The sequence below is a fragment of the Bubalus kerabau genome, chromosome 8 (genome assembly GCF_029407905.1).
Source record: "Bubalus kerabau isolate K-KA32 ecotype Philippines breed swamp buffalo chromosome 8, PCC_UOA_SB_1v2, whole genome shotgun sequence".
Classification (NCBI taxonomy): Eukaryota; Metazoa; Chordata; class Mammalia; order Artiodactyla; family Bovidae; genus Bubalus; species Bubalus kerabau.
Window position 1 is genome coordinate 49817410 of NC_073631.1, and position 15821 is coordinate 49833230.

The 15821-nt window shown below is 46.1% G+C and overlaps 1 protein-coding gene across 7 annotated transcripts in view; it reads right to left on the minus strand.

Annotated features, from left to right (window-relative positions):
* ATXN7L1 (ataxin 7 like 1) overlaps positions 1-15821 on the minus strand; it is a 252662-nt gene that overhangs the window by 131617 nt on the left and 105224 nt on the right. Inside the window, exon 4 of one of the 7 annotated variants that reach the window (XM_055590220.1) lies at positions 60-577. The exons of the other annotated variants lie outside the window; for them this stretch is intronic. Coding sequence (XP_055446195.1) covers positions 495-577 — 83 coding nt within the window. The 3' untranslated portion in view covers positions 60-494. Of the gene's footprint in view, positions 1-59; positions 578-15821 lie in introns of those variants that run through there. 7 annotated transcript variants of the gene reach the window in all.

Genomic DNA, 15821 nt, shown 5'->3' on the forward strand with positions numbered 1-15821 from the left:
CTGGCACAGAGAGACTGAAAGGGAGCCCGGCACAGGATGTAGTTCAGACCACACAAGACTTTGTAGCTATGATAATGATTTTTACTTTTAGCTTCAGAGCAATGGGAAGACACAAGGCAGGAGAATGATATGATTAACTTTTCTGGTTCTCACTTCTGTGTGCAGAATGAATTGCAGAGGAACAAGAGTGGAAGCAGGGAAAAACAGCTGGCGGGCTTTTGCAGTTGTCCAGGCGAGAGGTGATGACAGCTTGGACCAGGGTGGTGGTGGTGGTGGACATGGAGAGAGGAATCCCATGGGTGCCCCCTGTTCTGCTCCAGCCCATTTTCTCCCTAAACCCTGTCACCAGAATGTGCTCACGAATTTGCAGTACATGGAAGCTTGTCCACACTTTGGGGCTCGGCGGGAGTCTCCTCTTCCAGGAAGCCTTCTCCAGGCAATGCCAGTTCTCTGAGTTCTTTCAGAAGTTGAGTCTATCTTCTGTATCATTCATTTCACATCTGCTTCTTCTCTATGGCTTGGATGTCCTCTGGTCCATTCCTGAAGATGCCTTCATTTCTCTTGTCTTGCTTTCTCCCTTTAGAAAGTAAATGCTTTGTTGGCATTTGCTGAATGGTATCAACAGGGCTCCTTTGGAAATTACATTTGTAAATGATTATTCATGCCAATTGCCTTTTTTTCCCCCTAAATTAAACACTGGTTACTTTAAATCTGTCTTCGTGATCTCGTTCTATCAAAATGTATGTCCCATTTTTCTATTCTTTCCTTTCAGCTCTTTTCCATATATCTCCTACTAGAAAGCAGCTTCAGGGGAATGAAGTAGGGGCGGGGGGCAGGAGTGTAATTAAACAGGGGCTATCTGACCAGAATTCCTATACCTTTTAATGGGGTATTTGATTAATTCTTTCCACAGGCACCATTATTCATGCCTTGATGGAATCTCATTTTATAGCCCTTAATACACGGACCCAATTTATCCACATCACATTGTATTCTAATACTTGTCATCCAAGTTATTAGCTATCTCCTTCTCAGTGTAAAATCATCAGCAAGTTTGATTAGCTTATTCCCTGGGGATGATGGGGGAGATAAGAAGAGACATAGTACAATATGACCACCAACAGTTCGGCATCCTCAAGAGCAGACAGCTAAACAGAATCCACTTACAGAGCTGGGGTGGCTACGTAAACATCTGTCCTCGCCCCCGTGGGAGGTCATCTGTGTGGTACCCAGGAGCCATAGCCACAGAGGGCTGGCCGTTGTCAGGCCTGGTGGTACTGAGCCATTATCCTGAGTGGGATCACTTCAATAAAAAGGAACAAGGTTTTTCCCCTCCTGCTACATAACACCCCCTGCCCCCCAAATATCATTCCTGAGAGGCACAGCTCGGAAGCTCCTCTTTATTCCAGAACACCACTGCAGCCTGCGACCCCTGTTCTTCCCCTTCTGGGGACCTGGCGGGCAGACCATCTACAACGAGACACACCGTGCTGTGTAGCGCTCTCTCATCAGTGCAGAGTTGGTTCTAAGCAGCCAGCCTCCCCTTCCTCTTCTTTGGAACCAAGCCTGAGCCTTGGGACTCAGAGGTGGCTTCATTCCTTTCTAAGCCAGAGAGAAGGGGCCCGCATGGCGCCTACAGGACAGTGGGCTCAAAGCCCACAGACAGTTTCGAATGCCTCTTCCCTTCCCCCCCAACCTGTCCTCAACTCAGTCAGGCAAAACCGCCAGAGCCAGCTCTGGGGTCCTTTGAAAAGCTCCCACCGCCTTTCAGCAAAGGCCCTTCAGGAATCACCCTGGTGTTCTCCTGACCCAGCAAGAGGAGGATGAATGGGCTTTCTCTTTGTGGTGGCACTCCTTCGGGAGGTGGCACCTCACCACCCTCCCTTCACACATGGGCTGGGCATCGTGACTCGTTCTTAAAGGACGGAATCAGGCAGGGGTGACTGACAGTGAGTCACTTCTGAGATGAGCTCATCAATGGCATTTTGACTCCCCTTCCTGGTTCTCAGGTTGTTGGTTCTGAGGGCAGTGAGCCTCTGCACTGTCAGCCCGAGGCGGAGGCCTAAGGTACTGAGAGCGAGGGACCAAGGCCTCTGGCCAAGAGCCAGGTGACTGAACCACCTGGGAAGTGGGTCTGCTCACACCACCAAGCCTTCAGACGACATCACTTCTGAACAACAGCTTGGTGGCAACCTCATGAGAGACTCCGAGCCAGAACCACCCAATTAAGCCACTTCCACATCTTGACCATAAATATTGTTTGTTTTGAGATGCTAAATGTTGGGGTCATTTGTTATGTAGCAATAGGCCACTAAACACTCTCACTATGTCAAGCTCAAGGGAGGCCTTGGTCCCCTCCCTTCCCTCAACTGCCCTCTCAGGTTCCATCTCGATGTTCTCTGAATTCAGGGAGCCTGGTATCCCTCTGGTGCCTCTACTGGCCCATCCCTGGCCTTTACTGTGTGTCCTCACGGTCTCAAAAGCTCTTTCCCCACAAAAGCGGGATGCAAGGGAGGAGCCCCGCCAAGGCTGGGTTTGGAATTCTAGCTCCTGGTCTGCCATCCAAAGTGACATCTGGAACTAGAAGAATGACTCTCTGCAGAGAGCAGCCTTCCTCAGGCCATGAAACTCCCTCTTGTTTCTGAACCCAGTGGGGCTTAATGACTTCACTCAGGCTGACAGGCAGCAGGAAAAGACTTTGCAAAATAACGTGTTCCCTTATGTATCATAGGCACCTCTCCAGTACCCTTTCTGCTCAACTGCAGCTTCTGCAAAAGGTCACATCTCATTTCAACTTTACAGTTAAGAGCATCTGACACTAAGTGTGGATTCCAGAACTGGATGGAGATGCAACGTGGCTTAAATGTTGCAAGGTGCGCCTCTCCACCCCCACCCTGGCTGGCTGTGTCCTGTTACAGCCATGAAGGAGGAGGCAATTCAATTCTTGCTTCTCTCATAATTGTACAAGGGACAGAATGTAGTTTTTGATTAAAAAAAAGATTCAGGCAGCTCTTCTATCTGATCAAATCCTATCAATTTTATATCTCAGTTCTACAGGGCAAGGTCAAACAGTTATAAATATCAATCTTTTGGAAGACTTGGAAAAGTGGTGCACGCATGCTAAGTCGCTTCAGTCGTGTTCGACTCCTTGCGACCCCATGGACTGTAGCCCACCAGGCTCCTCTGTCCATGGGATTCTCCAGGCAAGAATACTGGAGTGGGTTGCTGTGTCCTCCTCCATGGGATCTTCCCAACCCAGAGATCAAATCCATGTCTCTTATGTCTCTTCATTGGTAGGCGGGTTCTTTACTACTAGCACCACCGGAAAAGTAGAATGGCCCTCAAAGCAGTGGTTCTCAAAGTATAGCCCCTTGGGCAACAGCATTAGCATCACCTGTAGGCTTGGTGGAAATACAAGATCTCAGGCCCCACCTCAGATCCACTGAGTCAAAAAGCTCTGGGGGTGGAGCCCAGGCACCTGTATTTTAACAACCCCCTCTCACCCACCGAGTGAACAATTCTGATGGCTAAAGGCTGGATATCAATGATTTAAAGGATTAAATATCTCAATCATTCATTCATTCATAAGACACTGATTGAGTGCCTACTATTTGCCAGATACTCTGAGGCAACAAAGAGGAGTTAGAAGGGACTCCTTCCTCAAGGAGTTTGCAGCCCTCCCTTCCCTGGCTTTGTGACGTAGCTTGAGAAGAGAGCAGAACTCAAAGACACTGATTCAAGGAATGGAAACCACTCTTTACATGTATAGAGCCTTTTCAATGGACAGGAGGCACACCAAAATTGTTTTCTTTTCCCCCAGGAATGATCATCTCAAAATAGGAACTTTTCTAAAGTAAGTAAATGTGTGGGTTTAATATATCATGTACAGCTGGCTCAGCCTTTTTTAGCTTAAAAAAAAAAAAAGATTCTGTGATTTCACCATGAATGAAATGCAGAATTACCTTAAAGATTCACTTAGTTTTGTGACTGTCTTTTAATGAGAAAGCTATTTTGTTCTATCATCTTCCATGAAATCACACTTCCTTCCCTTTTTCTGTAAGTGTAAGTAAGATGCCTTACTCAGCCTTAGAACTAAGATGTGTCTATTGTGCTTCCAACATTTAATTCATTTGTTCCTCCCCAACTTTATCAAGTAGATGCAGCAAACACAGAGTCTGTAGATGAAGAACAGAAGCTGGAAGAGGCAGGGAACAGGAACCCAGACCCATCTTTTAACCCCATGAAAATCACAATGTGCTGTAGTCTAAGCCCCATGGGGTTCTAGAAGACAGCTAGTATGAACCACTGGCTAAAACTCAATTGGCTGGTCCAGGGCAGGCCTTGTGCTTGTACCAAGGGGCTGACTGTGTTGCTGGTCTGCCAAACAGCTTTGATTTCTTCTGTGGATGAAAGTTTAAATGTTACAGTTCATGCTAGTTTCTCCTTCAGAACAATAAACTCCTTCTGGTCACCAGCATCAGTGGCCTGTGTGAGAATCTGTTCCACACTGAGCAGATCCAGCTTTGAGAAGATGATCCACATCTGCTCCTGTCTCAGGCTGCTTCAGTGATGCTCAAGGATTCAGTGAAACACTATTGGGGCAGATATCCTCCCTGTGGTTAGGGGTGAACTTGAGCTAACCCAGCCAAGCCTGGGCTCAGATACTCTGGCTCCTGCAGGGATGAAGGGTGTGGCCACAGAAGAAATCAAAGCTGTCTGGCAGGACCAGCAACACAGTCAGCCCCTTGATACAAGCACAAGGCCTTCCCTGGCCAGCCAAGTTCACTCACCACACTGGCCCAGCCTTCATCTACTGGGTGTCACAGCTCACCCATGAGGCACCCAGAGGCATCAGGAGACCTTTTCTGCCTACTGTATTCTTGGGAATAACCTGGTGACTTTAGTTTCATGCAACTGAGAAAATCTAAAGTCCATGTGGGCTGTGTAGAAAACTATGTGGGTATCTTTCAAGTCACATACAGAGCATGCACCTCAAGGTGAACCCAAATGCATCCTCCATTCCCATTGGCTTTCTTTAATCAAGGCTTTTTAGAACATCAAGCCCAACCCTTAGTTCTATTTCAGGGGTGCCTGTTGCTTCTGCTGAGGCACTGATTTGATTAGTGGCATTCAGTGGAACTACAGACATGAGATGTTGAGCTTACAAATGTGTGATTTATTTCAGGATTCTGAAATGAGGAACGCATCTATCGATGGCACACTGGAGGCCGAGAGATTCTGAGAAAGCATTTCATGCATATAAACGGCACATGGAGGGGAAAAACAATGTGCTTATGGTCACAACCCGGAAGCTGGGGACCACCCCACTGTGTTCTCCACCCTCACGGAGTGCTGGCTCTGCAGGAAACCGCTGGGATTAGATGATCCTGCGTTTGGACACCCATATGCCACCTCATTTATCTACCTGTGACAGGGACAGTGCTGGAAGAGAATCAAAAGATGACAAATTGCTTTTGGTTTTAAAGGAGCTGTTCAGGCTGGGTGTACGCCCAGGGGGAACCAGGTTTCATGCCAGCAGCCATCACTTCAACCCGTTATGAGGCCACATCTTGGCAAACACCAACCGGCAGATGATTGCTGTCTCCTTTCACCACTGGATTTAAAGACACTTGCTCTGAACACCTGAAATCTAGTCATTCTGAGGATATGTGCGGCACAGAGCAGACCTGCCCACACGCTGCTGGGAGGCAGGATGGCAGACATTAGACAAGAGTTCCAGATGAGAGGGGTTTTTTTTCCCCATGTTGAGGCAGACAGATAACAGGGGAATGATTTTTCAGGATTCCAGAGCAGAGATACAGTATCAGCAAATGACTGGGAAAGACTGACACTGATAAGGAGATAAAAATTTCTGGGATAGTGGCCACTGGAATTTGCTTTTGTGGATACAGACCCCTCCTACCCCAACCCCTACCAAGCTTCCAACTTCCCTGGGAGCAGGGAAGAGGTGCATTGGGGTTTCAAGACCTGAGCGAAACGAGTCCTCCACTACCTGCTCAGCATATAGCCAGTGGTCCAGCCAAGGTGGGATATCGTTCTGGCTGTGACCCTTCTTCTTCTGTTCTAGCAGATGCTTCCTCTCTGAGAATGACCACATAATTCATGGTTGACATACTAAGTTCTCTGGAGGTGAATATTCTTCAACCCATCTAGTTTGTGTTTCTTCTCTGCCATTCGCAAGGCTGGAGAAGTGCCTCACTATGCTTATGTATACAGACCTTAGGTGTCCTCCTGACAATCTTTGAGACAGGTACTAATATTACTTGCACTCTGTAGATGAGGAAACTAAGACACGGTGAGACTGAGGCGTCAGCTGAAGGTCACCCAGCTGGTCAGTGGTAGAGCCACAGTCATGCCCATACAGCCTGGCTGCAGGGTCTGGCTGTTTCTAACCCCTCCCTGCATCTCCAACACAACCAGCCTTCAAACACAGCGGCTGAACCCCACATGGGGACTGGTTAGATAAGGCCTCTGGAGTTCAGTGTGTGCCGAGCAGGAGCACAGAGCCTGCAAGGTGAAAAGACAGAAGCTCATCTCCAACCCCCTGATTGCTTTCAAAATCCAGGCCAGACGTCCAAACATCTATTTTGCATTTGTTTGTTTGTTTGAACATTCCACCACATTGCCCCAGATGCTTCACGCTTCTCTCTTTTCTCCTTCTTTAGGCAAGCATCTGCCTCATTCCCGCACACCTCCTGCCTCTGGCAATCCTCCTGCTACCAGTGACTGATACCCTCTGCCTCACCCCATTATACATTTCAGCTAAAAACTCCTATTTTCCACATGGTAGCGAGGTGTATTTATAGCATGAGTCACATGCCAAGATGTTCTCAAGATTATCATCTTGAATAATAATCCTGGTGCTAGTCACCATGCCCATTTCACAGATGGGCAAGGAGAGGTGGGAGGTCACAGCAAGGTTGCCAAGGAGTCCTAAACTGCCAGGTCTCTTAAGCCACTTACGTATCATCCTCTCTCCAGACTGCTTCCTCTCATCTCCCTGTTTAACAAACTTATCAAAGGCCAGGAGATGAGACAGGCCCTCAAGATCAAGTTGTACTGTATCTGTGTCTGCACTCCGGTTCCCAGAATACTAACAAGCAATTCTGAGGTCCAGTGGCAGGAACATCAATGCTCAGATTTTTGCCAAAACTTGCATGAAACAAGTATGTGGAGTTTTTGGTCTGTACAATTCCCTTATCACCCGTTATAACTAATCAGAATGCTGAGTGGATTTATTCACATGCAGATCACAACTAACTAACTGCCTTCAATGTCTGCTGAAATGACTGTGACTTTATTCTGAAGGAATCTTCAGGCCAAGAAATGAAAAGACATATCATAATCTATAGGCAGGCTGAATAACATTTCTTCGGAGGCAACACTGTTAAGATTGTTTTTCAAATAGTTATTAGAGAAAGCTCAGATCTCAAGTGAAAGAGATATAAGAGAGTCAGAAGATGTGTTCACTGCCTGGAGCTGGGAATTAGAAACACAAAGACTGTCAGGTTCATAAAAGGTGAATTTGTCTCCAATTGTGGACATACTATTTGGTGGCCTCTATGTATTTTCTCACTGGGGTCTCTGTTCATGGCAAATGCACTGAGGTGAGATATGTGATGTTAGGAAAGTTGCTAAACTTCTTTAAGCTTCCAAACCTGGGAAGCTAGCCCCCACCAGTCCACCTTACTGAGCTGTTACTCAAATCAAAATGAACACGCTAGGAGAGGGTGCTTCGTAAATGGCAAGATGCTGTAGCTGTTTCTAAAGATACATGATCACCCTCAAAAGGCGGTAGTGAGAACAGAAGCCTCTCATCTCTGTTTTCAAAGGAATCACCTTCTAGAGATACTGCTGAGAAGTGGCATTTGGGAATGTGACTGCGGAAGACAGTCTCCGTCACAGGATTCAGAAGCAGGCAAGAGCGCACCACTTCACTCGTTCACCATCTCTGCTCACGTTTGTCCTTGAGTCCTTATCTCACCATCCAGTGCAATACTTGGAGTATTTATAAGGACCCAGTGGAGACTCACACACGAGACACACCAAAGGATGCCAATCTAAAGATTTCAGTTCCTCCAATGCAGAAAGTTTGTCCACAGGAAAGAAATTGGGGGGATTTCTGGGAGCCCAAGTCTAAGGTAACCAGTTGACTTGGACTTGAATTTCTGGGTCAAGCTGGTCACTGGACCTGAGCATCGTATTTGAATATACATTTTGCCTCCTCCCAGCTGGCAGGGAACACAGCATCCGAACTAAGGGAGGTCTGGAGGAAGGCATATGTGTCTCTGTGTTCCTAAAGAGTTTATCCCTAGAGATTTATAACCTGGGAATTCCCCCGTCTCCTTTTGCTCCTATTAGTTTCAATTTCCCTAGCTAACACCATCTTCTCACCATCAGGAATCCAACAGAATCACACCCCTTCTATTTTCCCTGCGTCAGATTATCACCTCTAAGATATCTCCCTGATCCCTGTTGGTGGCTTCCTGCCACTAGCTAAATCTTCTACCTAACAGCTCGAGGCATTCAGTGCAAAACTGCAGCCTTCAGCAGGACTGGGGCCTGTAGCTGCTGGGTGTGCCCTGTGTGACATTCACCAGGAACAACACGTGTGCTGCAGAACTGCGGTCCGAATCAAGCACTGACTAGCGCACACAGCAGGGAAATGGCATTTGGGGCCACTGAGATGTGATCGGTGGGGATTTCCCCTTTAAAAACTTATAGCAAAAGCCTGCCTGAGACCATTCAATATTCATAAGTGGAAAGCAGAGATGGCGTTTCTGTTCCGCCAAGAGCAATAGCTATTTATCACAGCAAATGACTGAAATAGTTGTACGTACAATGCTTTACTCAGTGCTGTAAATTACGGTATACAGAAGATTAAACTTAAGCCTAATGTTACCCTTGAGCTTCCACAGCTGAGTCCTATAAATGGATACCAGTTAAAAAGAGAGAATCTTTTTCCTGGTTACTGTTTAAAAGTGTATCTCTATTAAAAGCTTGTCTTAGACATAAATTACCAGGAAGCCTGCCCCTGGCCCCAGGCAGGCTCTTCCTCAGGGCACTGACTCACAGAGTCACACCTAAATGACACAATGACAAGCCTGAGAGCATGTGCTGTGCTGACCTCCAGAGGGATGGAGTTAAGGGGGACTTTACACGGGCCTGAAAGAACTCTGGGCCAGGGCAGGGGTAGGCAGGGCTCTGCAGGGCCTTAAGGCGATCATTATGATTAAAATGATCCTGAATCCTACCACTTCATAGAAATGCTTCTGAAATCTGTTGTTCTGTCAAGTATCAAGGAATACAGACCTGGAGCCGAAGCCCCCTTTTACTAACTACATTTCATTCTCCAAGCACTCGCTCCTCAAAGTGTGGTCCGTGTACCAAAAGCATCAGCGTCAACTGGGAGCATGTTAGACACACAAATTCGAATCTGCATGGTAGCAAGAAACCCCCAGTGGGCTCACATGCACATTAAATTTTGGGCATCAAGGGATAAGTAAGCAGGTGTTAACAGGGAGGAACCCCTAGATTTTCACACTGGAAATCATTACATGTGACAAATGGGATTTATGGGAACAGGTACTAACACTGGGCTGTACGACACTGAGCTCTCTTTGGTCTAATCCTACTTCAGAACATTTTCAGGAACTTGAGAGATTTTTATGAGCTGGGAATGAACGTATCACTCTGAACTAGACAGATGACCCAAAACACCCCAGGGTATAAAACAGAGTGAATTAGCAAAAATTCATGCTTTATTAATCAGTCAGGATGCCTCTAATCCTCTTGTGAGTCAGGAGGCTGAGAACACATGGCAGTGTTTTGAGCCAGGATTTCAATTCTTTGTTGTAATTACCAGTTGACTGGTACGTAAAAATCTGTGTTGTTTGAGAAGACACAGATCCTGAACAACTGTATGAGAAAAAAGTTATCATTTGGTGTGCATGTTAAATACTTAATGGTAGTCACTAAATAGATTTAAATAGACTAAAAGATAAAATAAAATCTATTGTGACCAAGCTAGCAGAGGGGACAATGTTGAGTGTTAAGAAAACTTCTCTAATCTAATGGAAGGCAAGAAAGGAGAACAAAAGCAAATAAAATGCAAGGTACACAGAACACAAACTGACAGACAGAGATGAGTCCAAATATATAAAGTAAGTACTCACAATAAATGTAAATGGATAAAACTCATCTATTAAAAGACACTGCTGCTGCTAAGTCACGTCAGTCGTGTCTGACTCTGTGTGACCCCATAGACGGCAGCCCACCAGGCTCCCCCGTCCCTGGGATTCTCCAGGCAAGAACACTGGAGTGGGTTGCCATTTCCTTCTCCAATGGATGAAAGTGAAAAGTGAAAGTGAAGTTGCTCAGTTGTGTCCAACTCCTAGCGACGCCATGGACTGCAGCGCACCAGGCTCCTCCATCCATGGGATTTTCCAGGCAAGAGTACTGGAGTGGGGTGCCATTGCCTTCTCCCTAAAAGACACTATCAGATTGGATTTTTTTTAAAGCCACCTATATACTGCTTACAAGACAGACACTTAAAACAAAATGAAAAGTTGAAAATAAAAGACTGGAAAGAGATAAGGCAAATACATATTGACCAAAAGAAAATTAGGTAACAATGTTAATCAGATAAAAATAGGCCCTAAGGCAAAAGCATTAATAGGGATGAATACTCCATCACTAAAATGACTTGAGTCATAAACTTATATGTATCCTTGGACAGCAAGGAGATCAAACCAGTCAATCCTAAAATAAATTAACCCTGAATATTCACTGGAAGGACAGATGCTGAAACTGAAGCTCCAATACTTTGGCCACCTGATGCAAACAGCCGACTCACTTGAAAAGATCCTGATGCTGGGAAAGATTGAGGGCAGGAGAAAGAGGGTGACAGAGAATGAGATGGTTGGATGGCATCACTGACTCGATGGACATGAGTCTGAGCAAGCTCCAGGAGATAGTGAAAAAGAGGAAAGCCTAGCATGCTGACGTCCATGGGGTTGCAAAGAGTCAGATATGACTTAGAAACTAACAACAACATCCAATAGCACAGCCTCACAATTGTACAGCAAAAGTGTTAGCGTTTCAGGAGAGACTGACATACAAGCATCATAAGAGACTTAAAACTCCCTTCCCAGAAATTACAGACCACGCAGATAAGAATGCAGAGGATATACAAGATCTGAATAACAAAATAAACAATGAATATATGGAACCCTGCACATAAAAGTGAGATTATACAAATTTTCCAATCACGTATGACATTAAAAAAAATTCTAGTGTAATCACAAGGGAGGTATCCTAAGTTATAAAGCTTACTTTTTTAAATAGGTTTAACATATGTTAAACTTACCCTTATGCCTTACCCTGCCTTACCCTTATAAGGATAACATAACTTTCCTTGGTTATCACAAATTAAACTAGAAATCAAAAATAAAAATAGTAAGGCCCCCTGACCAAACTTTACATTTGGAAACTAAAACCGCACTCCTCAATTACTACTTGGCAATGGTGTGATTTTTTTCTACATGTGGCCTAGTTGATCTGGGACCAGGTTAATTTATATGAGATTTGTCAGGGGTATCACCAGAAACAGGAAACTCCCCAAGCCATTATAGCGTCACTATTTTGTACTTTGAACTAAATTCTAAACCAAAGGGAAGGTAAAGTACCTGACCCCAGGAAGAAAAGAAGGGATGTGCCTGGGTTAATTATGACCTAGTCATACGGCCCCAGAAGCTGCTGTTGGCTCGCTCCCCAGACTGTGCCCTGTTCCACCACACTATGCCCATCTCCTCGGGCTAGCCCAGGAGACTAGCCCAGTTAGCTGCTACTGGCTGGATGCAAAGACTGTCCTAGAAGGGCTCCAGTCACCTTGGAACAGGTGCTGTTCCATCGATGTGGCATCTTACAATTAAGAGGGTCCTGGAACTGAATAAACTCCTAGTTAACAGTGGATATGGGACCTTCTGTCTGCCAGGAACTTCTGAGAAATGATCGGGAAATGCTGCATAGGAAACACACACAAAACAGACAAGTCTATGTGCCCCTGGGATAGAAAGTGGTCTGAAACCAACCCCAAAACAACCATTTCCTCTGGACTATGTGGCCAATTCAACCCAATGCCAGCACTGGCTGAATGATGAAAGAAATATTAGAAAGAAAAACACCAAACAACCTAAAAAGAACAGAATGTGGGATGGGGTGATACTGGTCAAGTCACACTGACCACAGGTCTGCAAGGTCTGTGGGCTGATGGGGGTTGGGGAGTTGGAACAATAAGAAAATAAAAGAGAGGACCACAGCTCTTCTGCCTGTGTTAGGGGCACCTGTGGTGATCAAAATAGCTCAGTGGTTTCCTGGCTCACAAATATGACCAGTCAGAGTGGGGGCAGCTCTCAGGGGAACTCCCCCTCCTGTCCTGGGCCTCCTCACTGGTCTCCCAGCCCCTCTCAAACATCATCCACACCACCTCACTTTACAGAGGACCTGAGGCAGAGGCTCGCTGTCAGGACGGAGGCTCCCTACACCTAGGGTGAGTGTCACAGTGGTAAGAGTATGACAGGGGAAGCTGAAAAAGTGGCACAAGAATTTTCCAAGCTGCTGTCCAGGTCCTGCCTCTTTTAATGCACCAATAACGATTCACAAGCACCGAGAGAGAGTGCCACCATCAGACGACGCCTCAGAGCTGACAGGCGAGTCCTTGACTTAGCAGGTCAGTCAGGGCTAGTGTCAAAGCACTCTCACTACTTGGGGATGGCACAGCAGGGCTCTCGGGGGAGGCAGGCACATTTGAGAGGACGGCACATGGGGTGGGGAAAGCCACCTAGCGAGACAAGGACAAAAACACAGCCACCACACGAGGGAAGCCACATTCACCTTAGAAAGAGGCCTCAGGACTTTGAAGAAATCATTCCTGTGAGAGAAAAGCAAAGCATTTATGACGCTAATAAACAAACAAATAACAGGGTTGGTTAGGAAGCAAACCTTAGACAGAAATCGGTAGTTCCAGTTTTCTAAAATAAAGACTAGAGTTACTTTCTCTGGGGGGAAAAAAAACCAAACACGATTATTCATTCCACGTGAAGTAAGATTCATCACAGTGAACTGTTTACCTAATCTTTCATCATTTACTCCCTTCAATTTACATTTTCTCCCGGACGTATTTATTTCCCATGTGCCTTCCATGCAGCATTCCCCAAAGTGCACTTGTTTTCCAGAAGTGCCGGCCCCGTGAAAGAGCAGTCCTGGGCAGACTCTCCACTACAGTATTTCCTTGATTCCAGGGTGCCATCGATTGTAAGAGGCCACATCAGCTTAACAGCACCTTCTCCAGAAGAGAAGAAAACCTGCCATAGTAAATATACACAAGACATAGGAAGAAGCACTTTGACTTCAGAGACAATAGAGCTTGGAACCTTCTGTAGACACACCCCCCACCCGGCCCCAGCGTCCCCAAGGCAAGCCTATACACTCCTATATGTGACACTTTGGGTGGGACCTCACAGTGACCCCAGGCAAAGCACTCAGAGTCAGCTCCTTGAGCGAATACTCCTGATGCTCTTCCAAAAGGAAAACTGATGGTGGAGTGGCAGCTTGGATGGGAACTGGGTTCTAGCATCAGGGAGAGAGGTGAAAAAGAAAGATAGTCAAAACCACCTTTGAAAACCCTTCCACTCATAAAGTACAGTAGACACAGTTTCGGGATGGGAGACTTTCCACAGCCAATTTCTCCTGCAGGATTGGAAAAGATGTTTGTCTTTCTGCTTGGGGCACGGACGAAGGAGTGGGCTTGTATCTGGAACCACATTACTAACAAAAACGTTCATTATTGTTGTTATTATTATTGTCATTCAGTACATGTTGGTGAATTCAGATAAATGAAGAGCGATGGGACTCCAAAGCAAAAGGGAGGCATTTCTGTTTTTACCGCGAGACCTCTGAGTGCTTTGACGGGCTAACAGGCGCGGAGAACCTCCAGAGAGGAATCTGGCACAGTCTTTCCCAGGCGGGTGTGTGCACCCAAGCCCCAGCTCTCAGTGAACGGATGGACTACTCCAGGGAGGAAACACTGCTGCTCTGCTCACTGCCCCAGATGGGGGCAATTCCAAAATGACCTTTGGAATCAGCGCTGGCAACATTCTTTACTTGGATTTAAATAAAGCGATGGCTGTTCCCCTAATTTTCCTCGGTTGATACAGCTCTGAGGAATGGAATGGAGCAGCCCATATAACAGCGAGGACAAGCCAGAGATGAGTCAGAAGCCCGGGGTCATGTTACAGTGAAAGCCTTCCAGACCTCAGCTGTGGTCAGGGATCAAAGTAGCAGCCTCTCCAGTGCAAAGTGAGGCAGGACAGTTCCCCTGCATCAGCTGCATCTGAACAGAGACAGTACTTCTCTTTCAAGGAGCAACATCTTCTAAACGAATGTGTTCGCTTACCTGTGGACTTTGGCTCATTCCCAACTTGGAAGTAAGTTTTCCTTCCAGTCTTGCTTTATCCTTCCTTCCTTCCAAAATGCATTTTTAAAATAGTGTTTTGAGCACCAACTGTAGATCCAGCATTCATCGTGTTAACTTTGGGAACACAATGGTGAGCACTACAAAAGGGCTCCTCAAAACTCCTAGCTTGTGCCTCTGTCTGTGCGTGCAATGGGGTGGATGAGTAAACAGGCATTTGCAGTACCTGTCATATATGCTAATGCTGGTGAAGTGGGGAGTGCCAAGAGCACTTGAGTTGGGATTAGAGGAGTCCTTCCTTCTTGCTGTCTGTGCACCAAGCCAGGAAATGTCTCCAGGCTGGGACGCAAGGATGCAGAAGACACAGTCTCAGCCCTCGGGAGCTGAGTACCTAGAGCTCACAGGTGACTGTGGCACAGTGACTGGTGGGATGCAAAGGGCACAGGGACCAGCTGACAATTTAGTTGGGTTGTAGCTGAGCTCAGCAGAAATGTGGAAAAACACTTGGGGTGTCACTAGCTTAAAAAGAGGTTTATCAGTGATATAAAAATAAAATCACCTATACTTGGAAAAAAGAAATCCCAAGATATTGAAATGGCTATTGTCGAGGTCAACAGCATCCTTTGGTGGAAATCTAGTGACCTTTTCTCTTCTCGCTCAACCACTTGGCATTTGATTGGCTCTACAAACACTTTCTGCTCTTGGCTCCCATGTTGTCATCCTCAGTTGCTTTTTCTATAGGTCACTGGCCATTCCCCTTCTAACTAACTCTAAATGTGGACCTTCCCTTTTACAATGTAATCCATCAGCAGATGCTGTCAGTTACATTTCCAAAATAGATCTCACGTTTACCCTTCACTATCCACCTGCACAGCTATGCCTCAGTCCCTTCAAGGTCTCCCAGACTCCAAGCAGCCAGAGTGACCTTCTGAAAACACAAGTCAGACTATGTCTTTCCCTCATGCAGGGTCCTTCCGTGTCTTCTCACCACACCCAGAATGAAGCCCAAACTCTGGGCTCTGCCCTACAGGGGTCTGCAGTACTGCTCCCACCCACCTCTCTGAAGCCCTCAAAACACCTCACCTGATGTGCTCTTCCTATGGCTTGATCTCATTTTCATCTACGTTATTTAAACTATCAGAATGCAGGCTTCAAGAAAGTCACACCCTAGTCTTGTTCACCATTATTTGTCTGCAGCACTAGAACAATGCCTAGCATATAGTAGGTGCTCAATAAATATTTTTAAAATAAATGAATGAATCAAAGCTATGTGACTCTGAAGAAGGTAACCCAAGAGATTCAGCCTTCAAGAAACAGGCTTGAATGA